The following is a 27,924-nucleotide window of genomic DNA, read 5'->3' as shown; positions in this document are numbered from 1 at the left end:
TGTGGAAGCCTCGGTGGCTGTGTGGGTTAGATCGCTGACTTTGTGTGCTGGCGATTAGGTGCCTCACCCTGGCAGGTGTGGGTTCGAATCCCGGACTGGACTCAACCCCAAAAAGTACTAGAATCTGTACTGTACTAAGAAAGTGTTATTCCAAATATAACAGTAGTTACATTTGACCACTTTCTAAATGGCATTGTGTATTCATTGTGTATTCAGTGCAAACATGGAAAATGTTGCGATGAAATTAAATATATATTAATGGAGGGTTATTTCCTCAATTCTCCCTGAAACAATTAATCGTGAACTTGAATAATATATTTTGAAACCCACGAGCACGGGTATGGTGCTGACAAACCTATAAACACAATCATAGGTTTCTGGCGTGACCACGGGACGCAACTCTGCACAGCGAATTGTGGCGCCTTTAGACGACTGGGCAACCCGTCTATAATAATTGAGTCTGGACCAGACAATCCAGTGATTGATATCATGAGCATCGATCAACAGAACTGGGATCGATGACATGCATCAACCAAGTCAGCGAGTGTGACCACTTTTACGACAGCATAATCGCCTTTTATGACAAGCATAGGTTGCTGAAGACCTATTCTACCCCGGATCTAGATGTTACTTAACTGCCCTTAAGAGTTAACTGTTCTTGAGGGGCATGGGAATCGGGGTTGATATTTCTCAAGATGATGTGCATGTATATGAAGCACGGAGTTTGACAAGGATTCACAAACCCCCGCCGCCATCCGTTCACACAGACAATGATGTCAAGCATGAATGAGAGACACTCTTTCGCGGCGATGGGAAAACCGGAAGTTGCTGCTCTCACAGAAGCGGACGTTTTCCTGCGCAAACAATGACAGCACGTATACCACACAGCTGTTACTGCGTATGTAGTGGATTTCTCCAATATGACAGGACAACAGGATACCGAGTGGGTTTTCGTCATTCAGCAGATAACCCTAATGATCAACCAGTATTATTATATATCTATACAATTCCTTGGCTGAGAGCACGCCTTTCTGCGCCACTTACACGTCATTAACGTCGCCCGCTTAATTAGAAAGACGTTGTAATATCCTACTGTATTTACGCATTACGATTTACAACATTATGCAATGTTATGTAATGCTTGGAAATCAGTACCACGAACAATCAATTAGTCACTATTACGCCTATTTCCTAGCACTCATTCAATGAAATGCCTCGGGGAGAGCAATGCAAATAATGACTTGGTAATTTGATTATCCAGTGGAAACGTTTCATTTGTAACGCACACACACGCTCACATTTTCTAGTTACCGGTGTTGGCGATTCTGAAGACTCGGTTTAATATTGGGACATAATGTTTTCTGTAGCTTGACTAGCAAATAAAAATTCATGCACATGTTCATTTTCTTTTGAAATGAGAATGTAAATAGGTGAGGTGGTGAAATGGGGTTTAACGTCGCGTCCAAGATTATTGCACTTATGTAGCGACGTGCATGTACGTGTGTGTCTTTGTGTGGCTGCTTGTACTAGTCCGGAGTGATGCCGATTTATAGTGCTAGCTCACTGAGATACCATGCCGCAGTTTAAGATGAATACCCCACTCAGACACAGTAGACTGACTCCGAGCCGACTAGTCCTTGTTTTAGCCCCTTAATGCCGAGCGCCAGACAGGGTAACAACAAGTACCATCGTTTAACGTCTTTTGATATGACGCGGCCGGGGATCGAACCCCGGACCTTCCGCTCTCCGGGCGGACGCTCTACCACTAGACCACGGAGGCGGTCGAGAACGTAAATAAACTCGTATGAGGTGATATTTTGGCTTTATACATGCAAGGCAAATCATGCTCCATGTAAATGTCAAGTAAGTGGAAACACAAGGACTTAATTATAGTGGGTTTTGAGCGTTAATTTGGATGAGGACACTGAACAGTTAGCGTTACTTCCTCTTTCTGCGAAAAGTAATTTACTACACAATAGGCTATTACATAATGAAGTCATTAACGGTCGCCATCATTTTGATTAATTTGATTTATATGTAATTATGATTACTAATTTATGGGCTAAGAGCACAAGCGTGCAGTTGTCATTAATTAGTTTTACATATGACATTCTAGATGGGTTTCTATTCTTTTTAGAAAAATATTTTGTTCCAGAAAAAAAAAAAATTTTTGTCTAGGGTTTTAGCAGGGAAGTGATATCAAAGATGAACCATCAGATACCAGGACATCGTCCCGAAGCAAGGGCGTTAACTGACTTTAAAAGTGGAAACTGGACTTTTATAGTCAGTTAACTCCATTGCCTCGGGATGATGATACTAGGATGGTGTCTCTGTATCCGGAACATGCAGCTTCATGTTTCCGTAGACCGGTTTATCTTCATCTAACAACAATAATTATATTAATAAACCAATAATAATAATAATAATAATAATAATAATAATAATAATAATAATAATAATAATAATACCATTTTTAAAGCGCCGAATTCCATCCACTGAGTGGTTGCTCACAGCTACATGATGGGAAAGTTAAAAAACATAATTCAGTATGCATATATACAGTCAAGTCCCGTTAATCCGACATGGCTGGTTGCATATGATTATGTCGGATTAACGAGTATGTCGGATTAACGAGACTTGACTGAATATAGTGTTCTGTGGTGTTCATTGATTGAAGAAAATTCTGAAAAGGCGTGTCTTTAGTCCAGATTTGAAAGCAAACAGAAAGTCTGGAGATCCAGTGCCAAATGAATCAAAAGTACTGAAGCAGGATAAGGAAAGGATTTTTCTCCAAGCGACCTTTGGGCTTTTGCTACAATGTGTTGTGCGGGAAGAAGCTGTGTCTTTTTACGAAATGTGAATACAGTAAACTACGTTTATAACGAACACGCTTATAACGAACTGACCGATATAACGAATTATTTTTAGTCCCGGTCATTTGTATAAATGCTGTATATACTTTATGTTTTTAACGAACGACGGTTCTAACAAACTAAATTTAGTGGCCCTTTGAGTTCGTTATAACAGTGGTTTACTGAAATTAGAAACTTTTATTACAAAAAAACCCGTGAAGACACATTTCCAAAGGCAATACTCAATTTCAGGTGAAAAAAGTTGTGATACAATACAGATATAACATATGTAATTTTATTTTAATTATTTTTCATGTCGTGTTTTGTTACAAAAAAAGACTTCCACAAACAATCAATAAGTCTTATTAAAATAATAATATTTTTTTAAAGGTATATTTCAGTTCGACACATCCGCAAAATGCTGTCGTGTGTTGCCCTTTTATGTGCGCATCGAACAATTACACACATACGCACCCGGAAGTAATTCACATATATAGCATTTCCTTCGACGAAAACCGAGACGGATTTTAATATGAATGGCCCAGTTTGAACCACTAAATGAAGAGAGAAACAAATGACACATCTTGTCGATTGGTGCATCCGTTCTGGTGCAGGCGCTTGAAATTGTGAAATATGTGTCGTGCAAATAAAATGGCTTGATCTCTCATAACAAACACGATTTAGTCATGGCGTGACGTAACGTCTCTTTGAAGAATCCGTTTTCAGTCGTTGTTAAATATACGTCTCCTTATCTGTGTCTAACTGAAATGATACCCTTTACATAATAATTTGAACTGGTTTAAATAAAATGTCACTTTAAAAAAAATATTGTATAGGTTTTATTGTAGAGAAGTATCGTTGTAATCATAAAGAGAGGATATAATGCGCTCTCACATAGTTCAAAACCCTGAAGAAATGAAAGTAGAACAATACCACATTTACTATACGTTGGACGTCGTGGCGTCGCGTGTTTTTTTAGCTTTGTACCCGTACATTTCACTGTTTGTTTGTTTGTTTGTTGTTTAACGCCGCTAGCAGCAATATTCCGACTAGATGACGGCGTCCTAAATCATCGAGTTTGGTCAAAACAATCAGGTGATTGATATTTTGAGCATCGATCCACGCCTGGTTTACAACGACGATCAGTCAACCAAGTCACCGAGCCTCACAACGCCATCATTTTGGTCGCCTCTCACGACAATCATAGTCTAACCCGGAATCTCAACGGGTTCTTATCACCGTAAATTACATTAACATTTGAAAAACCTTCTCACGCATAAATGAACATGACTGCACCTATATATATATCTCCCGGATTTAGAGTTTAGCGATAGGCCGTGGGGTAGTAAGCAACATGCAGAGTGCCTGTTTTCGTAACTCACGGGAGGCTGGCTCAGTCGTCTAAGGCGCCGCGATTCGCTGTGCAGAGTTGCGTCCCGTGGACACGCCAGAAACCTATGATTGTGGGTTCGAATCCAGGTTCGCCCCGATTATGTTTCTAGGTTTGTCAGCACCATACCCGTGCTCGTGGGTTTCACCGAAGTGGTAAACGTCTGAGATCTGCATCACTTCGGGGTTTCTTCCCACATTAAGCTGACACGCCGCGAAATAACTGGAATCCTGTTAAAAGCGGCGTTAAACACAACTCACTCACTCACTGATTTACGATAGGCGTGATATATTGTTATTTTACGCCGCAATCGGCACTGGTTCCATCTCTGTCCAGGCGGCCTGTATATAATACATTTTGGATCAGGTAAACATGTGGTTGATAACATGAACAACGACCCACGGTATCGTAGCACGGTGACAGTCAATTCACACATTTTGACAACCCGATCCTCGTCCATGACACATCGAAAACGACATGACAACTGTCCAACAACTTAAGATCTGCACCACGTCCCGTCAAATGATAACAATGATGCCTCACTTCAAAATTTCTCCTCGGGATGGGGTAATCAAGTAGTCACAGAGATCTATCGTCGAACAGGACCAGAGTTCAATTTCCAACATAGGTAGACTATTTTGTGAAACCCATTACTAGCGTCCCCCAACTGATATGGGTCGAATGTGGCTAAAATGAACGTAAAACACGCTCATTCCATTCCTAGCTTTGTTTGTTTGTTGTTTAACGCCGCACGCAGCAATATTCCAGCTGTATGACGGCGGCCTGTAAATAATCGTGTCAGGGTCAGAGAAACCAGTGATTGATATCATGAGCAATGTTGGGTGTAAGCGCTGACTCACAATCAGCCAAGTTGAAGATTCTGGCCTCCCCATTGCACTCGGCTCTTGCGTTGCTGATTACCACCAGGGCCTGGTCTTACCCACAGAGGATTTGTATAGAGTTAAGGAATGGTACTATCATCACATAATTATGGGGTAATATAAGTAATATACAATATTTCCATCATGGGGAACTTTGTTTTAGTATCGACCCGTGAGGATCCGGGTTAGAATTGGTCTTCAGCAACCCATGCTTGTCGTAAGAGGCGACTAACGGGATCGGGTGGCCAGACTCGCTGATTTGGTTGATGCATGTCATCGATCCCAATTCTGTGGATCGATGCTCATGATATCAATCACTGGATTGTCTGGGCCATACTCGATTATTTAAAGCCGTCGTTATATAGCTGCACTATTGCCGAATGCGGCGTTAAACAACAAACAAAACAAATTGTGTGAAGCCCATTTCTGGTGTCCCCCGCCGTGATATTGCTGGAGTATTGCTAAAAGCGGCGTAAAACCATACTCACTCACTCGAAGGCGGGGCACGTTGATCACGCTATCAACCACATGTTTGGCTTGGCCGTCGTTAATATTGCTGTTCAGCAACAAATATCTATTATATTTTAATATGTTAGCTGGATATGAGTCTGAAGAGCATTGGATTCATTTTTTGAAATCAGTGCAGTTTGATCGATAAAAAAATATAAACCCACACAGTGGCTGCATTGAAAAACCTTATACTTGAATTTCATAAATGTGAATTATGACTAGCAACTCGAGGACAGAGTAAGAACTGACTTACACATGATAATGTATGTTGGTGAAACACAGTTTTTATTATTATACCTTAACTAAAACATATTATCTGAATCCTTCAATAATATATTCATAACTAGATCAGTCACGAATCGGAAATAGTATCACTTATGCTTATATTCTTCTCAAAATCACTTTAAACGGGTACATTTTCCACCATTGTATAACCACCATAGCCACATCGATGTAAACAAATAGCTATACACCTTGTCTTACTCATACCGAAAGATCGATCAATTATTTCAACGAGTTCAACCTATGGCCATTTTCTGTCAAAGTTAATCGGTTCGGGTTAACTTCCGATGACTCAAATCCCCCCCCACACACTGCCCACAAACCGTGGCAGCCTCGTGTGACGTCACGTCACGTGACGCGTACCCACTGTATATAGCTTTATTTAGATTGTAACTGGTTTGATTGACTCGCGTTTTTAGTCGTGTTAGCACATGGCAGCGCATGTACCCTTGTGACAGCAAATCATTTCGTCATGGGAGGGTGTTTCAGTGGACCACATTCCGAATATGTTGTGTATGTACGGACGGGAGACAAGAAAAACGCCGGGACGGACGCTAATGTTAACATCATCTTGCACGACGATGCCGGCCACAGCACTGGAAAGATTGAACTGGATAACTTTCTTAGGGACGACTTCGAGAAGGGGAGACTCGACACCTTTCCCGTGCCAAAAAGTAAACTGGATCGGTTGGGAAAAGTTATTAAAGTGGAATTCTGGCGTGACAATGCTGGCATTGCCAGTGCGTGGTATGTTGAACGGATTATGGTAGAAAACAAAGTTACGAACGATATGTTTGTGTTTCCGGTATTCCGATGGATTAAAGCAGATTACCATTACGTGATCAAACATTTAGACACTTCGCTGCCACAGTTTGACGATCAAGGTGACCAGAGGAAAATGGAATTGGATTTGAAAAAGAAAGATTACGAGTATGTTCAGCGTGCGCCGGGCATGCCTGCTCAGGTAAATGCTTCATTGAGTTAACCCTTTAACGGCAGACTTGGTTGTGTCAATTAAGCGATTAACGCGCACGTGCCGCCACGGTCGCGAGCCCGTTATATAACCACTATCAGTACTTGATCAGTGTATGTGTTTATTGTTCATTTCAGTAATTGAATAGTTACTTTAAAAAAATGACAGTTGTTAGATCACTATCAACATATATAATATGTAAGATTTTATAAGACGACTAGTTGATAACTTGTATACGATGAGTTTAATGAAATGGTAAATTGAAGACTTCATTTTAAGGTTGGTGATGGTTTTAATAAGTATAGTAAATTATGAGTTACTTCAAATGGTAAATCCAGTGAGTTATGTAAAAAAGATGTTTTAAGACAATAATGCTCCTTGGTAAATTCTATTCTATTTATGGGTTCATTTTGATTACAAAGATACATTTTCTACATTTGTATACATACAGTGTACATGGGATCAGTAAGGTGATCTCATCAGATCAGGTCTTCTCACTACAATCTTATACCAAACTGTTTTAGAATTGGGGTGTGTGACCTATTGGTTTGACCTCTCGTTCAGTTCTTAAGGTGGGTGTCACCCTCCACCCACCTATATCAATGGGCCATTGACTCGGGGTCCGCCCAAGGTGATATTTTTACAGCAACACCAGCCCAAATACCTTTGTTGGTATATGACACCCGTTCGTGTGGGGATGGGATCTGTTTGGGTAGAGGGTGATGACGAGTTACCATGACTCCCTTACCTGTTGGTTTGTTTATGCTGGTCAGTTCGGAGTCCAAACATGTGTTGGATTCCGTTTAACTCTCTTGTCTTGACACTTACTACCAGAAACACTGACATATTTTGTTTGCACTATATTGTTTTAAAGGGCGTGTTTATATAGGCAGCCATACATCTTAATGAAATACATGGATCTGTTTTACCATATAATCATCAATAATGTCAAACATATTCATTTTTTACAGGTATCCTACTGACAAAAACCCTCTCAATTATTCAGTAGTAGCATTGATTATCTATATTATTTCGTTACTTCAGGTAGGATAGATTGATTAATGAATGGATAGATGGATAGAGACGTAAATGAATAGTAAGTAGGATAGATTGATTAATAAATGAACGGATAGATGGATAGAGAGGTAGATGAATAGTAAGTAGGATAGATTGATTAATGGATGGATAGATGGATAGAGAGATAAATGAATAGTAAGTAGGATAGATTGATTAATGGATGGATAGATGGATAGAGAGGTAAATGAATAGTAAGTAGGATAGATGGATTAATAAATGAATGGATAGATGGATAGAGAGGTAAATGAATAGTAAGTAGGATAGATTGATTAATAAATGAATGGATAGATGGATAGAGCGGTAAATGAATAGTAAGTAGGATAGATTGATTAATGGATGGATAGATGGATAGAGAGGTAAATGAATAGTAAGTAGGATAGATGGATTAATGGATGGATAGATGGATAGAGAGATAAATGAATAGTAGGTAGGATAGATTGATTAATGGATGGATAGATGGATAGAGAGGTAAATTAATAGTAAGTAGGATAGATTGATTAATGAATAGATAGATAGATAGAGACAAATGAATAGTAGGTAGGATAGATTGATTAATGGATGGATAGATGGATAGAGAGGTAAATGAATAGTAAGTAGGATAGATTGATTAATGAATGGATACATGGATAGAGAGGTAAATGAATAGTAAGTAGGATAGATTGATTAATGAATGGATACATGGATAGAGAGGTAAATGAATAGTAAGTAGGATAGATTGATTAATGGATGATAGATGGATAGAGAGGTAAATGAATAGTAGGTAGGATAGATTGATTAATGAATGGATAGATGGATAGAGAGATAAATGAATAGTAAGTAGGATAGATTAACTAATGGATGGATAGATGGATAGAGAAGTAAATGAATAGTAGGTAGGATAGATTGATTAATGAATGGATAGATGGATAGAAAGATAAATGAATAGTAGGTAGGATAGATTGATTAATGAATGGATAGATGGATAGACAGTTGGATAATAGATTGTTGAATAGCTTGAAGGATAGATTGATAATTCTGTAGGAAGTTGAAAAGTTGGATAGAGTAACAGTAAAATGGATGGGCAGACAGTTGAATGTATCATTAGAGGGATGAAAATGAATGTATCCTGACTTATAAACAAGTTCCTAATGATGTAAGAATTGATTTGACCACTTTTTCTACTTGATGCCAGACGCCACACTCTGTTATGAGTGCATGAATTATCAGGACAATAATCCACCTGTGTCACTGCCACAAAACTTACTTGTGAAACGGATCCTGTGATCCACTTAAAGGCTAAGTGAATTGGGAACCCCAGTAATGCAAGCTATTTCACGCCTCGCAGGAGATGACACACATACGTTTGGCCCAGGGGAAGGATGCGTCCAAGGTGTGTAGATTTTTATAGAATCATGGATCAAGGTTGCCATGGCAACAACAACAACAACAACAACCCATATTCACTGCAATTGAGGAAGAAACAGGACGTTTACCATTATAAGCCATATATGACTGTCACACCAGGTACCGAACTACCTGGGGCTGTCAGGCGTCAAGTCCAGGGGATTCTCAGTAATATATTTTGGGGTCCAAGGCATGAATATGGGGTCCAGGGTGGTGACAGATGGCATGCTTCACTTCCAAGAACTGAACTTATATCATCATTGCTCCGTAGCCTTTAACATGTACTAGGAAAAAAAATGTTAAGTATCACCCGATTTTTATAGTTAATCTGTCATGCCATGTCCATTATGAATGAGTGAGTATGGTTTTACGCCGCTTTTAGCAATATTCCAGCAATAGGCTTCACACATTGTACCCATGTCGGGAATCGAACCCGGGTCTTCCATGTGACAAGCGAACGCTTTAACCACTAGGCTACCTGACCCCCCATGTTCATTATGAAAACTATGTCTTATATAATGTATGCTGCTTTTGGATACATTTGTTTACACAGTACTAGAAGTAATATTCAGTAAACTGCTTAATGGAACTAATTAGTTTTTGGCCTCGTAAATGTCTTCTGTGATTCTTCGTGAATTGTCTTCAGCAACCCATGGCTATCATATGCGATGCTAACAGGATAGGGTGGTCAGACTTGCCGACTTGATTGATGCATGTTATTGTATCCCAATTGGGTAGATCGATGCTCATGATGTCGATCACAGAATTACAGGGTCACAGCTGGCCCAGTCGTCCAAGGCTCCACAATTTCTTGTGCAGAGTTGCGTCCATTGGGCATGCAAGGAACCTATGATTATTCGATTCCCACTTCAGCCTGATTATGTTTCTTGGTTTGTCAGCACCATTTCTGTTCTCGTGGTCTCACCAAAGTGGTAAACGTCTGAAACCTTCATCACTTCGGCTTTCCTCCCACATTAAGCTGACACGCTGTGATATAATAACTGGAATACTGTTCAGATTAGCAGTGTGAAACCTAACTCACTCCAGAATTACAGAATGCATAATATGTTCACATAGTAACATTTGAGACGTGATGTACTTAAATATTCTGATGTATTTGCCTTGTGTGGATGCAGATGACATACTTGTTTAAGGAGCAACTACCAGCAGCGGAATGTTAATAATAGCCCTGCCTTGCTTCCCCTTCAGTGGAGGAGTCACAGGGTGTGGAAGGTCCCATCTTCATCTCTTACATTGCTGATAACGCGGCCAGGGATGCCTACATCCATGCACGATGAAGCAATATCAGTGATAAGCTTATAGGGAGATATGAATTTATATTGGGAGATATGAGTTTTATTACCCTGTGCTGAAATTCTCTACTATAATTTTCCTTGCAACTGGGACATGGGCTTACATGTATTGGTAGTGATGATTGGAGATGGTATGATGGTATGATGTGTGGTATGTTGGAATTAGGTACGATTGTATGATAAGGTGTACCATCCTTAATTTTACTTACATACTGTCGTGAGTAATAATACACATTACTCAATGTATATATTACTGTTTCAGTATTGAAAAACGGGATTAAGAATTAAATATGATAGTAATCCTGATGAAAATCCTTATAAATATAATTACCAACATTAAGGTAAAAAATTCACCCTGAATTGTTTTTACCTGCGTCTCTTGTATCCTTAATACAAAACTTAACAAGAAGTTTTGAATAGCAGAAATGCAATTGGCCTGGTCTATTAGATTAATTCCAGAGCAACTATTTACAATGTGTCTCACATGAAAAGCAGATTAAAATGGGAATTTAAAAAAAAGATAAATGTGACAATGAGTTGATGGTGTCTGATTTCTTGGCACACATGACCCCCCCCTCTCTCTCTCCTCCTCCAACGCCTCTAACCCCCATAGGAAACCACATTGATTTATCATGTCTGAGGACAAGTGTATCTTAAATCCCCTAGTTAACTAACTGTAAAAGTAGTATTGTCAATAAACCCTGAGCATTGTTGAGAGCTGTATCCGGTATGATATCTAAACGGATAACAGGTAATTAATCTGTTAAATATATACTGAAGCTGATGTGCTTACCTTATTTTCTTGAGTATAGTTCGCACCCAAACATCCCCTTTTAGGGGATTCAGTACATTAAAAAAAAATTCAAGTTTTATGCGGAGAAGAAACTACATTGTGTACCTTCATGGACACTGTGAGAAAAACATAAAAACTCATAATGGCGAGTATTATGCGTACCCCCCTTTACATGGCGCTGTTGTTGTTTTAAAAAGTGTGCACTATACTCAATACGGTACACTTTAGGCCAGAAATAAACTTGGCGCTACGACTGTCGCAAGTTGTTGTTAAGGTAGGGGAGTAACGATCACCTTAGCGCTAAGATCGTTGATCAGGTGCAACCATGTGAATGAATCAGGTTGCACCACCAATATATTGGCGGCACTGTTTTATCATAAATTGAAACACTGTATTAAGTTATTTTGAATAATAAATAAATTCCAAGAGAAAATAAAGTTAAGAATGTGTTCCAGTATTTTATTTTGAGGAAATCAGTATTAGGTAATCAGGCTTTTCACATCTTAATTTTGTTTGATGTGACTGTAACCTCAAGAGTGACTGTTCAAGTGGTAATTGTGAAGAATTAGTTCTGCAAGTTCACTGCATTCAGACTTCCTGTGTATTTCACTATTTTCATGAAGTTTTGTTTCCTGGATTCTAAAAGATTTGCAACCTGTTCTAAAAGAGTTCAGTTTTCCACTTTTATATATGTAACTGCTGCCGTGCACTTGTGTTGGAAAATGTTACCTGCGCTTGGTGCAACCTGACAATAAAAGTTACCTGCACATGCAATGTTTTACCTGTACTGGTGCAGCTTGGATATTGCGACATCAATCCCTGATACCTGATGATGTTGCTCATGCTTTTGATCACTAGATTGCCTGACCCAGACTCACGAATGTACAGGTTACTTCGACATTGCTGGATTATTGCTGTCAGTGTATGGTAAAAGGCGTCCCTCACTCACTCATGAACTGAATGAAAGGTATTACTTGGATCACATCTAGATTATAATTGGTTTTCAGAACCATACAATCTGGTGGTCAGGCTTGCAGACTTGGTTGATGCATGTCATCTTATCTCAAGTGCATAGATTGATGCCCATGATGTCAATCACTGGATTGTCTGGTCCAGACTATTTACAGACCGCCGTCAAATAGTTGCAATATTGCCAAGTGCTGCGTTAAACCACAAACAAACGAACAAACAAACAAACAAAGAAAGCATGTCATCATGTCCTAATTGCATGGATCGATGCTCATTATGTCACTCAATGGATTGTCTGGTCCAGACTCGACTATTTACAGACGGCTGTCATAAAAGTATGGCTGGAATATTGCTATTTTATTACTATTAGTGCAGCATTTAACAACAAACAAACTTGGTTGAACTCTCGGAAGACCTGACTAATAGATGGGTTGAGGTTTGGCTGCTCATCACTGTTGTGTTTGCCAAGAGACATTACAATGTATGTTTATCTTGGGAATATCATATACGTGCCAAGCTGATTGCAGGAATATCTCCTATAGACGATGTACAATTAAATTATTCATCACAACTCCAGATGTTTGGTTGTGGCACAATGCAGGTTTTTATTGTCATGAAAATGAGTGAAGGGGGCTTTAATTCTTAATGCTGGCTTTATAACGTGTCAACCTGTCTGCACAAAGCTGAATAAGTCTGTGGTCTCAGATACCTTGGTACTCCCATTGAAAAAAACCCAATATTCATGGAGAAATTGTATTTACTTAGGACCTACTGGAGCAGTTCTATTTTATGTCAGTGCAAGCTTTTACTAGTGTGGACTTTTCCCACAATTTAGGTCAATATTTTCTATCGTTTATTGGTTTAGCTCTATTGAACTTTCACACATGAGGTGATTGACTATTGATGATGGCAACAATGGCTTCGTTGGTTTGTCCATACACGTTTACAACATCGACAGCGGTGTGTTTTTACAAGCTGAGAGAATCCGAGAAGGAGCACCTTAATGACAAGTTCCATTTCGTAATGTCTGTATGTTTTCCAAGTCATGACAAGGAATGGGTGTTCATTCTGTTGCAACCCTAGGGGTTAATGAGTAGATAAACCTTTCATATAACCAACTTGATTGTGAGTCAGTATTGTCAGTTATTCATGAAAATTGGGTGATATTCTCCACATGTTGTATGTGACAGCATCATTAACCCTTATGATGATAAGATAATTTATCTGCTAGACTAAATATTTCAAACAACCACCTGTTGTTTAAAGTTTCATTTTAGAGATTTATTGTAATTTATTTGATAATTTGATAACATTAAATACACAACTGTAAATGATTTTGTTAGGATAAGTGTCAATGCCCCTGTTTTGATAGAAGTTGTGTCTATTTTTCTCACATCAAAATAATCCCAAAACTATAAAAAGAATACATGATTTACAATACTTAAGTTGTTTTTTAGAGTACACGAATTACAGTTATCCCAGGTTTGAATGATTGTAATTAATTAATATATTGTATCAGGTTATTAACATGATGATTAGGGAACTGAGGAAAACTTCTGATGTCATGAGACATAGGCGGGTCCAGAGGGGTGGGGGTCCCAAGGGGCCTCTTCCCCCCTAACTTTATAAACCAAATGTAGTTAGTTGTACGCTGTAAAATTGACAAAGAATTACTATATTATGGACCCCTCCCTTTTAAAAATGCTGGATCCGCCCTTGTGAGTCAAATGTATTTCCCATCTTTGCGTATTGATTGACTTCATGTATTTTAGTCATTGATTTGATGCTGATGTTAATTACTTCTAAATAATTAAGCAGCTGCTTGACACGTGGATCCTAATGGCTGAATTTGATGGATGACACGCTCCGTCGCCAGGGGCAGTGTTTATGTGTAATTATGGAATTGCTTTGACATATTTGTGTGCAAGTGTCAAGTCTACATATTTTTTGTGTGTATGATTCATGACGGGTCACAAGCTGATTAAAGAACCCTAGCTTCTCCGTGTTTTTATCCCTCTCTGTGGTCTTGTGGATAGAGAGACTTTGCTCAGAGTGGATGGTTGGTTGTTCAATCTGCAGTTGTGTCATACCAAAAGACATTAAGGGTGGTACTTGTTGTTGCCCTGCCTGGCACTTGGCATTAAGGGGATAGAACTCAGACTGGAAGTCAAAAGTAGTAGTAGTCAGTCAAACTGACAGAGAGTTGGTTGTTCAATCTGCAGCTGTGTCAAACCAAAAGACATTAAAGGTGGTACTTGTTGTTGCCCTGCCTGGCACTTGGCATTAAGGGGATAGAACTCGGACTGGTCAGCTTGGTCATTGATTGGGGTATCCATGGATACGGTGGCATGCTATCTCAGTTCTATAAGACCGGTATTTGTCCGACTAGTAAGAGCAGCCCACCACACATTCACCCAGGCACAAATACCCACAGTCACATACACAAGCTGCTATGTAAGCCCAATAATCTGAAATGTGATATAAAACCCTATAATACCCTATAAAAGACTGGGTGTCCTTCCCAACAGAGGTGCAATGTATGAATTCATTCTTGGTGCCCCTTTTCTGATCTGGGGTGTAAAATTTATTTTGACGTGCTCTTACACTGTATATCAATAAAGTAAAAACACAGTATTTTGTTGAATAAGAAAAAAATATGTTCACCGGTTTTTAAAGTGCGGTGTCGTTAATACTTTAATTAATTTTTTGGTTGATTCTTTACATTCAGTTAGCACAACAGCTATTAAAGCTCAGAATCAGTTGTGTAATACCAAGGCTAACTGTCAGCGAGATTCTGAAACGTGAACATTCTGAAATTGAAAAAGATAGCAAATATGTTTATTTCACCACTCCATCAACTTGTATCCCTGCTTCTGAAAGGTTAAAGTAGATTCAAATGTTCAAATGATTATATACAGTCAAATGCCTGATGTCGACTCAAAGCTAGAATCTTATCTTGGGTTACATGAGTAGACAGATTTGAGTCTATTGACACTTGACATGAACCTACGGATGTTATGAAATCATGCAGTGTTTACTCAGCTAAAACCGTTACAGACTTGGGACTGACTCGGGACAGGTGTAGACTTGTGACCTAGTTCAGGGGGAAGGTTCCCACACCTTATAACAGTTCAGCCGATATAAATAGTTCTACCTCGACCTGGAGCCCCTTCGTAGATGCTGACTACCATTTTCCTTGGAGCTCCGGACTATGTAACTCATATTCTAGCTATACTTCTCTAGTCTGCGATTTGCTTGGTATGAATTGTTAATCACATGGTCCTGTGCTTGGAGCAATGAGCGATGAAGTGTTGAGTCAAAGGCCTGTTCGTGTGTACTCTTAATGTTTTCTTGCCACCAGGAACAGTACTGTCCCTACCAGAACCATTTTCAGATTTTATTTAAGGTTTTGAAGATATGACTGTCAGTGCCATTGCCTGAAGAAAAATTCCTATCGTCAAACTACCTGAGAGATGTTCACTTTTCACATCAACATAATGCTCTGGGGGAATCTTTTTTGCCCTTTATTTAATAACAGGCACTGTGTCAGCTAATGCTTTGGTTGGTTTGTTGTTTAGCGCCGCACTCAGCAATATTCCAGCTATGTGATGACTTCAGCTAATGCACTAGATTCTTCATGGTGTTAGTGTGTTGAATAATTAGTCAAAGGTAGGGCCTTAACATTATTTTGCAAGTTTTTCATCAGCCAAAATGAGATCAAGTCAATAAACAACAGCGCTTGTTATGATGTTTTATGACATCTTGTCATGCCAGTTTCCTTATATTTGTGTTGGTCCACATCTTCTGTTATGCTAAGCTTTGCTGTAGGGCTGGGATGAGTCCAAATTTACTACCCGGGTACCCACCCCCCTATTACCCGACCCTACCCTACCCGGGTACCCGCCCCCCTATTACCCGACCCTACCCTACCCGGGTACCCGCGCCCCTATTACCCGACCCTACCCAGGTACCCACTCTAGGTCTCAGGAGATGTCTCAAAATGTCCGATTGGGAACTTTTTTTTAGCATAGTCCTGGCAAAACATATTTAGATACATGTATTAAACAACCTGGTCATGCATACACTGAAGTTATATGTTTATTCAACTGCATGAAAAGTCAGAAGGAATGGGTGTATAGTCAGAAAGAAAAAGCAAACATTAATGACTTGTAGTGGAACCATAGAGTTCAGGTAGTTTTAGTCATTAGACAGTATATCCCGTGACTAACCACAGGTCCGGGTAGTCCTGTGGGTACCCGGGTCCTACTCAGTACCTACCCGACCCGGGTACCCGAGTTACCCGTCCCAGCCCTACTTTGCTGACATTTATCTTGTTCATACAATGATTCAGTGATTTCTGAAATCTCTTTGAGGATGCTAAGATTTTCACAATTGACATTTCTGTTGGATGTAAGGGGTAACCCTGGACTAACATTTAGACCCAGGAATAAATCTTATTTAAAAATATATATTTACAAATCAAAAAGTAAAATTCAAATGGAACCTAGAACAATGCTTAATTTCAGCTGAGGCAATTTGACTTGCCAAATCATTCTAGTTGGATTCATTTGTAATAATGCTTGCATAGGGACATGCATACCCTGTTCTCGAACACCTGGTGTTATCACTTATTTTCAGTGGTCCATTTGTATAATTTTCACAGCTATTTTTCCCTTACGTCAAATGGAATCCGTTGGGTGGATAATCTAGACTGTCATTCTCTTGCATCAACACTATATATTTTTTTCCTTTAGGGTCTGAGAGACCTACTAGGAAACTCTTGATCCGTTCTAATGCTGTTCTATCCAGCAGAGTTTCACATGGGTAAAAAATGTTGCCACATAGTTAGGTTTCTTTGTTAAACAAGGTTTCTTCCTTTGTTAAACAAGGTTAAAATATGTATCAGACAGTCACCGACTGTGCCATTATTCTATGTATCACATTCTTTTAACTGCATGTTTTTTTCTATCTGTAAATAAGTCTGTTTAACTGTTAATGTCTAGTTCCAATGGTTGTTATGTGTGAGAACACAGTTGGACATGTATTGATGATAGACACAATACAGTGTTCTCATTGTGTTGTCATAAAGAAAATAGTCTCCTTCATGGAGTATATGGATTGTATTCAATGGGGCCTTTGAATGTATTATCTTATTCAGGTTGTTGACAAAAGCATTCATGGTCATGTGCCTAGTTGATGCAACAACAGGTCTTTATTACAACAGACAACTGATGCCCACCTTTGAAGAAATATTGACGCAGATGAAATATTTAGTGCCCTGTTGTGTAGTTAATTGAGCATGTTGAGAACTTGAGACACAAGTGAAATCCATATAGCTCCTTAGACTAAAGGTTTATGCTGATAACTTGTAATGAGATTCTAGTTGGGAATCTGCTTTGAAGTTGCAGTGGTCACGGTGTTGGATTTTCGGGGATACTGATACCTCTGTCTCCCTCCACTAACCTTCAAAAGGGAAGATCCGGGGTAGAATAGGTCCTCAGCAACCCATGCTTCCCGTAAGAGGCAACTATGCTTGTCGTAAGAGGCGACTATGCTTGTCGTAAGAGGCGACTATGCTTGTCGTAAGAGGCGACTATGCATGTCGTAAGAGGCGACTATGCTTGTCGTAAGAGGCGACTATGCTTGTCGTAAGATTCAGCTACCAGGATAAGGAGGTCAGGCTCGCTGACTTGGTTGATGCATGTCATTGTATCCCAACTGCGTGGATCGATGCTCATGATGTCAATCATTGGATTTTCTGGTCCAGATTTGATTATTTACAGACCGCCGTCATTTAGCTGTAATATTGCTGAGTGTGGAATTAAACCAAAAAACAAACCAAAAAAAACCTTTGAAGGTAATAAAGTATTATTACAAAAGAAATACCCTTGTTGAAATACATGTGTACATTGTTAAGTAAAACCCACCCACTGAATGTAACAAATCCACCCCAATCCCTTCAACACACACATAATCGTGGTAGAAATGCAAAATTTGAATCCTCCTACTAAAGTTACAAGTTAAGAACAGAACCCCTTTAAGAAATGCTGCATCTGCCTGTTGAGATTGTGGATGGGAACAAGCAGTGCCTCCAGATTTCACTCGTCCGCCTAACCATTTTAAAATACTCTTTAAAGGTGAAAAGGGTATGCACAGTACAAATTTTTTTCATACAATCCTTTGGGAAGCCAACGTTATCTATCATCTACTGAAATTTGGGAGAATGAAAAGAACTGCTGCCTCTATTGTCCTGTCAATCATTTTATCAGCCTCTAGACCAGAGTGTATGTTATCCATCATCTTAGAAACAGCTTATGTTTGGATGAAACGAATACAAGTACACTGACCATTGATTAGCTATTTCAGGTATATCCTACCTTCACTGAGGCTATAACTTTACACAGGACGTCTAACAATGGGTTTCTGTTCCACACCTTTGCATATTTGTCGACAGCTCTATGAAATAATGCTTTTTTCTAGCATTAGGAAATATGGAAAATGTGATTGTTCTGACTTTAATAGTGTGATATAGAATTCACTCCTTCCACATTCCACAAAGATATTATCAGTCAAGGACAGGTTGTGTAGGTATTGCAAGTCTGTATATAGATGGTTACTGATAGGTATATATCCAAGACGTAGGAAGTAACTTTGATAAATCATCGATAGTGCATTCCTGCTGTGACATGCGGCAGTATGGTGGTCACCTGTAAATGAACTCAGTGAACTGGGACATTCCTGTGTGTATCTTACATTGCAGGGTGTGTGTGTGTATGTGTGTGTGTGTGTGTGGGGGTGTGTGTCCAGGGGACCTCCCATAATTTACTTCAAGAGTCCCGCCAGGAAATATGAGGGTCTTGTAAAATATTGAAACAGTGCAGTGTCCTGTAGGATTAGATAACTACTTTAATTACAGGACCTTAATATTGCGTGGATTGATGCTCATGATGTCAATCACTGGATTGTCTGGTCCAAACTCGATTATTTACAGACCGCCATCATATAGCTGACATATTGCTGGGTGTGGCGTTATACAACAAACAAACAAAGATTGTGCATCCATCGGGATGGAATTTATTTTTTCTTTGTCCATTCTATACATTAGTGCATACAGGATGCACATATCTGCATCGTATAAAACCGATGATTGTGGGTTCGAATCCCGGTTCAAACCAGATCTTTGGTTTCACCAAAGTGGTAATTGGGCATACTAATTTCTTCATCAAAGCATGGATTAATGAAACCACAATCTCCCACTAAAGCAGTTCTCCCAAAGTCAAGAACTGACCATCTCTCTACCCTTATCATGTATATGAAAATCCCCCGAGATCGGAACTGAATGGCTGAAGTAAGTTTTGGGAAGGTCCTGTACAGTCGTCTAGACCATCCTAGAAGAAGTGATTCAGTGGGTAAATGTCGTGAAATGTCAGCCTGGGGACAACATTGCTGTAGTGAAGAGAAGATGGTGTCTACCCAAGCACTACTGTTAGGGGGAAGTTGAATCGGACATTCACTGATCATGTTGCATCCTCCCAGTGTATTGTCCTGTGTTAACCCTTTCACAGTCGCTGTCCACTAAGGGTGGTTGGAAGGGGGTGGGGGTTCTTTACAATGTTTACAAATACTTTGATATGACAAAAGGAAGTTTGAAATGTGTGTGATATTGTTATTTTCAAAGGGGCAGTTAACTCCATGAACCTTAACCCTTTATACTATGACAAGGATCAGGTGGCCCAGTTGTGTATAGTGCAGAGTTGCCTCCCTTTGACGTCCCAGGAACCTATGATTGAAGGTTCATATCCCAGATTTGCCCTGATTATGTTTCTAAATTTGTCAGCACCGTGACACCAATGATCATGCGTTTCACCAAAGTGGAAAACTTCCAAGACCAAACTCCATTTATCAATATTCTAAATCTATGTCAGTTATAGCATGTATAGAAACCATTGTGAACAGTTTCTCAAAAGCTATATTTGCTGATCTATTCAATTACTAGCCATGAAACTGTAAAGTCTTTGATCATGTTTTGAGTAGATCAAGAAAATTTGATCACAAATAAATTGATTGCCTGCTTATGGAGCATAATTCTGTATTTTGCTTTCTCTCTTATCATGTTTATATCAAACTATATATCAATTTACCCATGAAGATCCAGGTAAGAAGTGGTCTTCAGCAACCCATCCTTGCCATTGAGGTGACTGCCTGTTGGAAGCGGCAACTATCTGGATCAGGTGGTCAGACATGCTGACTTGGTTGATGCATGTCATTGTATCCAAATTGCGTAGATCGATGCTCATGATGTCAATCACTGGATTGTCTGGTTCAGAGTGGATTATTTACAGACCACCGTCATATAGCTGGAATATTGCTGAGTGTGGCGTTAAACAACAAACAAACAAACAAAATATATTAATTCCATACAGTTGCCCTGCCTGACATGCAATACTACCATGGCACTACCATTACATCATTGAAAGGATTTGATAGCAGATTGACAGCATTTGTGTCTGTTCCTAATCAAGCATTGTAATAAATGTAACTTGTATCAACTGAAAATCTTGACAGTATGTGAAAACTGATTCAAGTTAGCATGGAGTTGAAAGGGTTAATTGACCAGCTGTTGTTTGATAAGGATGACACAACTATCTAACTGGATTGAAGTATGTTCAACACTAAACCTTCTGTCACCACAACCTGCTTCCATCAATATTGATAGACACGTAGAAACTATACCCTTGCACCAGACCAGTTTATCGTCATTACATGGACGAGAGTATCCGACATTTTGCTAAATGTTTTTGACATTGTTATGTTTGTATTATTGTTAGCCTTAATGTTTTTGAAAGCCCAAGCAAAGCAATTATTATGTCTGACCTTCTCAGGGTATATCCAATACTCAAATGTTTGTATAAAGATTGACTTCAATATATTTTGCGTTTATGGAGGTATAAAAATAAAACCGAGTGTGCAGACTGTAAATAATAATAATAATGATAATAATAATGATAATAATAATGATGATAATAATAATAACAATCTTGATAATAATAATAATAGGCTGTTTATGTTGCACATATTTCCACATCACACAGTCATGCTCAAAGCGCTATTATTACCCCAGTCACTGGATCAGTGTGCACTCAACAGTCATTCTCAACTCCCTGGGGAGTATACGACCCAAGCAGCCTGTTGGGGGCTAGAAGGGTAGCATTCACATTGCCATCTCATCCTACCAGATACCCATTTGTAGCAGATTTACTCAAAGTGCGCACACTGTTTTTTTTGTGTTTGTAATTCTATAAACCCAAAAGGACACTTCTTATCAATAAATAAATCAACAATAATACCTCCACAGACTGCATATTTCATCATTAGCAGTAAAAAACTGTAAAGTAAACCCTATGAAATCAGTGACTTCGTTCAGCGCAATAATGCAACACAATCCCAGTCTATTGTATTTTCTGCCAAAAAACAGAAGTCCGTCAGTGGCCTAATACTTTTTGGGTTTATGGAAACAAATGCAAAAGAAATTTCTTGGTCAGCCAATCTAATGCAACAGAATCACTTTCAATTTATTTATAACAATGTACACAAGTCTAAATAGTTTTGTGACAACTACTTGACAGTGCAGTCTACTCAGGATCAGGATTTGAATAGGTCTATAGTACCTGACTTCAAGTACATAAACTGTATACTACTTAACACTCATTCATAGGTTAAATTCCAGAAGACCTAAGGACATTCCTCTCTTTACTGGAGGGGGTGTTTTTAACTCTAAGGTATGATAGAGTTTTTGAAAATGTATCGCCAAGAACGTTCTGTAACAGTTGCTGTGGAATTGTGTTTTTTTATCCATATATAAGTTAATTTTAGCACTTGTATCCATTAATTCAATTTAACAAAAGGGAAAAAAATTGTTTTGAAAATATGATACAACTGTTGAATCATTAGGGAATTTCGGTGACATTCTATCTAAGCCAGAATGGACCATGGCTGTGTGTTTTTTGCAGTTAAGATAAGGGAGAGAGTCATAAGACACACATAACATGTCACAAGTTATGGGATGATAAGGATGTATTCTCTGCCTGCCACACACGCCAGCCTGTTACAGCAGATTGTGCAGCCTGGGGCTGTGTTGCAGTGATAAATGCCTATGTGGTACAATGACATCAAACTTGGCAGAAACTATTCATTTAACAGATTTAACATGATTTAGATCTCTCTTAAGAAAGTAAAACTTTCATGTGTATCATTCATATGTGGTGCTGTGTTTCCAATACAAAATACCCAATGATGCATATATTACTCAAAATTAGTTAACAGAAACCCACACTTTGAAGGCTGTGTGTGATAATTTAAATGCAATACCCACCAGCCATGACAGATTAACTATAGTCATATGAAAAAAATTAGTTTTCTTACACTTCAACTGATTTGGACCTGTGAAGACCCGGGGAAGAATAGGTCTTCAGTAACCCATTCTTGCCTAAACAACGACTATGCTAGTCGTACGAGGCGACTAACGGGATCGGGTGGTCAGGCTCACTGACTTGGTTGATGCATGTCATTGTATCCCAATTGCATGGATTGATGCTCATGATGTTGATCACTGGATTGTCTGGTCCAGACTTGATTATTCTTCAGACTGCCGTCATGTAGCTGGATTATTGCTGAGTGCTGCGTGAAACAACAAACAAACAAACAAACAAACAAAACTTTGTGAACATTTTTGTTGGTTCTTGCATGTGACATGAAATGATCTAAGGCCTTCAAATGATTATCAGAGCTATTGTTGCACTATTAGTAGCGGAAGTAGCCTTGTTCAATACAATCAACCACCCATGATTGTCAGAAAAGGCAAATAACGGGATCGGTTGGTCAGTCTTGCTGACTTGGTTGAAGCATGTTGTTTGTTTGTTGTTTTACGCCACACATTCTGGCTATATGATGGCGGTCTGTAAAAAATCGATAGGACCAGACAATCCAGTGATTGACATCATGAGCATCGATCTACTCATTTATGATATGATGACATGCATCAATCATCAGTAAACCTTATTATTTACAACAGCCGTCATAGAGCTTGAATATTGCTGAGTGTGGCGTTAAACAACAAAACAAATAAACAAACATAGTGAACATGACAATCTGGCATTAATTTTGAATTTGACACACCCGTTATTTTTATGGAATCTTGGTTTAAATTTTCAAAGTGTCGTTATATTTTTGAACTTGTCATACATTTGTTTAAAATATGTATATTGTCATTTGAGAATAGCAATAATCATAACATATTGCACTTTGATGCTGGAAATGTAATGAAGTCATGTTGAGTTCCAAGAATTTCATGTCATGGTGAAATGTGATACAATCAAGGAAGTATTCAAGGAATGAATGTCATTGTTGATAACTCTTTTCTGCCCAAAATGGAAGGATGTCTCACCCTGTTAGGGAAGAGGGAGACAGGGCGTGTCTCACGGAGTCACTATCTTTCTTGGATGACTCGTGATCTTTCATAATAACAGTTGACATTCGTTATTGTGGAAACTTGTCATTGTGGACACATGGGTTTGTGTGCATGCCTGTCGACCAGATTTCAGTCAGATATGAAAATTTCATCAGTACTGGAACACTATTTATTGGAACACCTTCTGCAATGACCATTGCTGCGACTCAACCCAAGTAGACTGTTGGTACACAGCTCCGTGGTCTAGTGGATAGAGTGTCTGTCTGGACGGTTTGATCCCCATCCGCGTCATACCAAAAGCTGTTAAGAGATGGGTACTTGTTGTTATCCGTGACTCAGAATCAGTAGACTGTTGGGTAACAATGTGGAACTGTGGCATGGTGTCTATAAGTGGGATGGTACTATGAAACCGGCTTTAGTCCAGGCTGACAGACAGACAGACCGACCGACCAACACAGAGCTACACCCAGATCACCATCTACCTGATATATGGTGTCAGCTGTGACTCTACCCAGGCCTGACTATTGCTACACAGAGCTACACCCAGATCACCGTCCACCTGATATATGGTGTCAGCTGTGACTCTACCCAGGTCTGACTATTGCTACACAGAGCTACACCCAGATCACCATCCACCTGATATATGGTGTCAGCTGTGACTCTACCCAGGCCTGACTATTGCTACACAGAGCTACACCCAGATCACCGTCCACCTGATATATGGTGTCAGCTGTGACTCTACCCAGGCCTGACTATTGCTACACAGAGCTGCACCCAGATCACCGTCCACCTGATATATGGTGTCAGCTGTGACTCTACCCAGGCCTGACTATTGCTACACAGAGCTACACCCAGATCACCATCCACCTGATATATGGTGTCAGCAGTGACTCTACCCAGGCCTGACTATTGCTACACAGAGCTACACCCAGATCACCGTCCACCTGATATATGGTGTCAGATGTGACTCTACCCAGGCCTGACTATTGCTACACAGAGCTACACCCAGGTTGGCCACCGCCTGATTCAGGAATGGTGGCAGTTGGGAATGTGTGTAGGCGACCCTTATTGATCAGGTGACATGTCAGGTGGGACCTAGTTCTGAATGATGCTGTAGGGTTATCTTAGTTTATGGAGTCACATTCTTCAGATATTACCACTGTGTAAGAGTTCATTTTAAATTATATCAAAAAGGATGATCTTTAATATTTTCCTTTCCAGCAAGTGATTAAGTATTAACTTTTTACCTTTGTATTTGAATTTATTTTTTTTACATATTTGAAAGGGGCGGTCGGGTAGCCTAGTGGTTAAAGCGTTTGCTCGTCACGTTGAAGACCCGGGTTCGATTCCCGACATGGGTACAATGTGTGAAGCCCATTTCTGGTGTCCCCCGCCATGATATTGCTGGAATATTGCTAAAAGCGGCGTAAAACTCTACTCACACACTCACATATTTGTAAAATGTTAAGTTATTTGATCGACTCAGGGGGAAATGATCCTTTAGTTATAAACAGAACAGAGAAAAATAATACATAAGCTTGTTTGGTTGTTAAAAATAGCGAAACAAACCTTTAATGTTGGTTCATACATTGTTATATCTGCTCTACCTGTCTACATGTAGTCACAGGCCACCTACACTCAAACTGCAGCCATGACACAGTTGTGTGGAGAGAAGGCCAGTTGAAGGTAGAGGGGCAGTAAATCTCTGTAATAAGCTGTGGACAGAACTGCCACGCAATGAAGTGTTTGCATTGAAGTCTTGTGCAGCAGAACAGTATCCTGTGACACAATCTGCGACCCCTTACATTTCTGGGTGTTCTGTTTGTGTGAGCAGCTCGGACTAAATGACAGGCATGTGTAGCTGCCGGATGTTGGGGGTCACTGATTGTCTGTGTTCTGACTGATATTTCATATCGTGCATGTTTGCCCAACACTGTTCAGTAGGTCAACAGTTTTATCAGTGGTTTGATCTATTGCTGTATTAAAGGGGTGTTGTGGTGTCAGTGTAGGGAGTAATACAATGTCAAGTCAGAGGTTTGATCTATTGCTGTGTTAAAGGGGTGTTGTGTCAGTGTAGAGAGTAATACAATGTCAAGTCAGTGGTTTGATCTATTGCTGTGTTAAAGGGGTGTTGTGGTGTCAGTGTGGGGAGTAATACAATTCAAGTCAGAGGTTTGATCTATTGCTGTGTTAAAGGGGTGTTGTGTCAGTGTAGGGAGTAATACAATGTCAAGTCAGTGGTTTGATCTATTGCTGTGTTAAAGGGGTGTTGTGTCAGTGTAGGGAGTAATACAATGTCAAGTCAGTGGTTTGATCTATTTCTGTGTTAAAGGGGTGTTGTGGTGTCAGTGTGGGGAGTAATACAATGTCAAGTCAGTGGTTTGATCTATTGCTGTGTTAAAGGGGTGTTGTGGTGTCAGTGTAGGGAGTAATACAATGTCAAGTCAGTGGTTTGATCTATTGCTGTGTTAAAGGGGTGTTGTGGTGTCAGTGTGGGGAGTAATACAATGTCAAGTCAGTGGTTTGATCTATTGCTGTGTTAAAGGGGTGTTGTGGTGTCAGTGTGGGGAGTAATACAATGTCAAGTCAGTGGTTTGATCTATTGCTGTGTTAAAGGGGTGTTGTAGTGTCAGTGTGGGGAGTAATACAATGTCAAGTCAGTGGTTTGATCTATTTCTGTGTTAAAGGGGTGTTGTGGTGTCAGCGTAGGGAGTAATACAATGTCAAGTCAGTGGTTTGATCTATTGCTGTGTTAAAGGGGTGTTGTGGTGTCAGTGTAGGGAGTAATACAGTGTCTGGTCAGTGGTTTGATCTATTGCTGTGTTAAAGGGGTGTTGTGGTGTCAGTGTAGGGAGTAATACAATGTCAAGTCAGTGGTTTGATCTATTGCTGTGTTAAAGGGGTGTTGTGGTGTCAGTGTAGGGAGTAATACAATGTCAAGTCAGTGGTTTGATCTATTGCTGTGTTAAAGGGGTGTTGTGGTGTCAGTGTAGGGAGTAATACAATGTCAAGTCAGTGGTTTGATCTATTGCTGTGTTAAAGGGGTGTTGTGGTGTCAGTGTAGGGAGTAATACAATGTCAAGTCAGTGGTTTGATCTATTGCTGTGTTAAAGGGGTGTTGTGGTGTCAGTGTAGGGAGTAATACAATGTCTGGTAGGTGGTTTGATCTATTGCTGTGTTAAAGGGGTGTTGTGGTGTCAGCGTAGGGAGTAATACAATGTCAAGTCAGTGGTTTGATCTATTGCTGTGTTAAAGGGGTGTTGTGGTGTCAGTGTAGGGAGTAATACAATGTCAAGTCAGTGGTTTGATCTATTGCTGTGTTAAAGGGGTGTTGTGGTGTCAGCGTAGGGAGTAATACAATGTCAAGTCAGTGGTTTGATCTATTTCTGTGTTAAAGGGGTGTTGTGTCAGCGTAGGGAGTAATAGAATGTCAAGTCAGTGGTTTGATCTATTTCTGTGTTAAAGGGGTGTTGTGGTGTCAGTGTAGGGAGTAATACAATGTCTAGTGAGTGGTTTGATCTATTTCTGTGTTAAAGGGGTGTTGTGGTGTCAGTGTAGGGAGTAATACAATGTCAAGTCAGTGGTTTGATCTATTGCTGTGTTAAAGGGGTGTTGTGGTGTCAGTGTAGGGAGTAATACAATGTCAAGTCAGAGGTTTGATCTATTGCTGTGTTAAAGGGGTGTTGTGGTGTCAGTGTAGGGAGTAATACAATGTCAAGTCAGTGGTTTGATCTATTGCTGTGTTAAAGGGGTGTTGTGGTGTCAGTGTAGGGAGTAATACAATGCCAAGTCAGTGGTTTGATCTATTGCTGTGTTAAAGGGGTGATGTGGTGTCAGCGTAGGGAGTAATACAATGTCAAGTCAGTGATTGATCTATTGCTTTGTTAAAGGGGTGTTGTGTCAGTGTAGGGAGTAATACAATGTCAAGTCAGAGGTTTGATCTATTGCTGTGTTAAAGGGGTGTTGTGGTGTCAGTGTAGGGAGTAATACAATGTCAAGTCAGAGGTTTGATCTATTGCTGTGTTAAAGGGGTG

General features: G+C 39.7%; 1 protein-coding gene across 1 annotated transcript in view; it reads left to right on the top strand.

Annotated features, from left to right (window-relative positions):
* Positions 1-6,296: 6,296 nt before the first annotated feature.
* LOC139449365 (allene oxide synthase-lipoxygenase protein-like) overlaps positions 6,297-27,924 on the top strand; it is a 52,177-nt gene continuing 30,549 nt past the window's right edge. Inside the window, exon 1 of the mRNA XM_071230706.1 lies at positions 6,297-6,879. Within this exon, the coding sequence (XP_071086807.1) occupies positions 6,388-6,879 (492 nt within the window). The 5' untranslated portion in view covers positions 6,297-6,387. The remainder of the gene's footprint in view (positions 6,880-27,924) is intronic.

This window comes from Haliotis cracherodii, unplaced genomic scaffold (assembly GCF_022045235.1).
Source record: "Haliotis cracherodii isolate W230 unplaced genomic scaffold, xgHalCrac1.p SCAF_8, whole genome shotgun sequence".
Classification (NCBI taxonomy): Eukaryota; Metazoa; Mollusca; class Gastropoda; order Lepetellida; family Haliotidae; genus Haliotis; species Haliotis cracherodii.
Note: the sequence above shows the minus strand (reverse complement) of the source record. Positions and strands in the feature narration are given on the sequence as shown.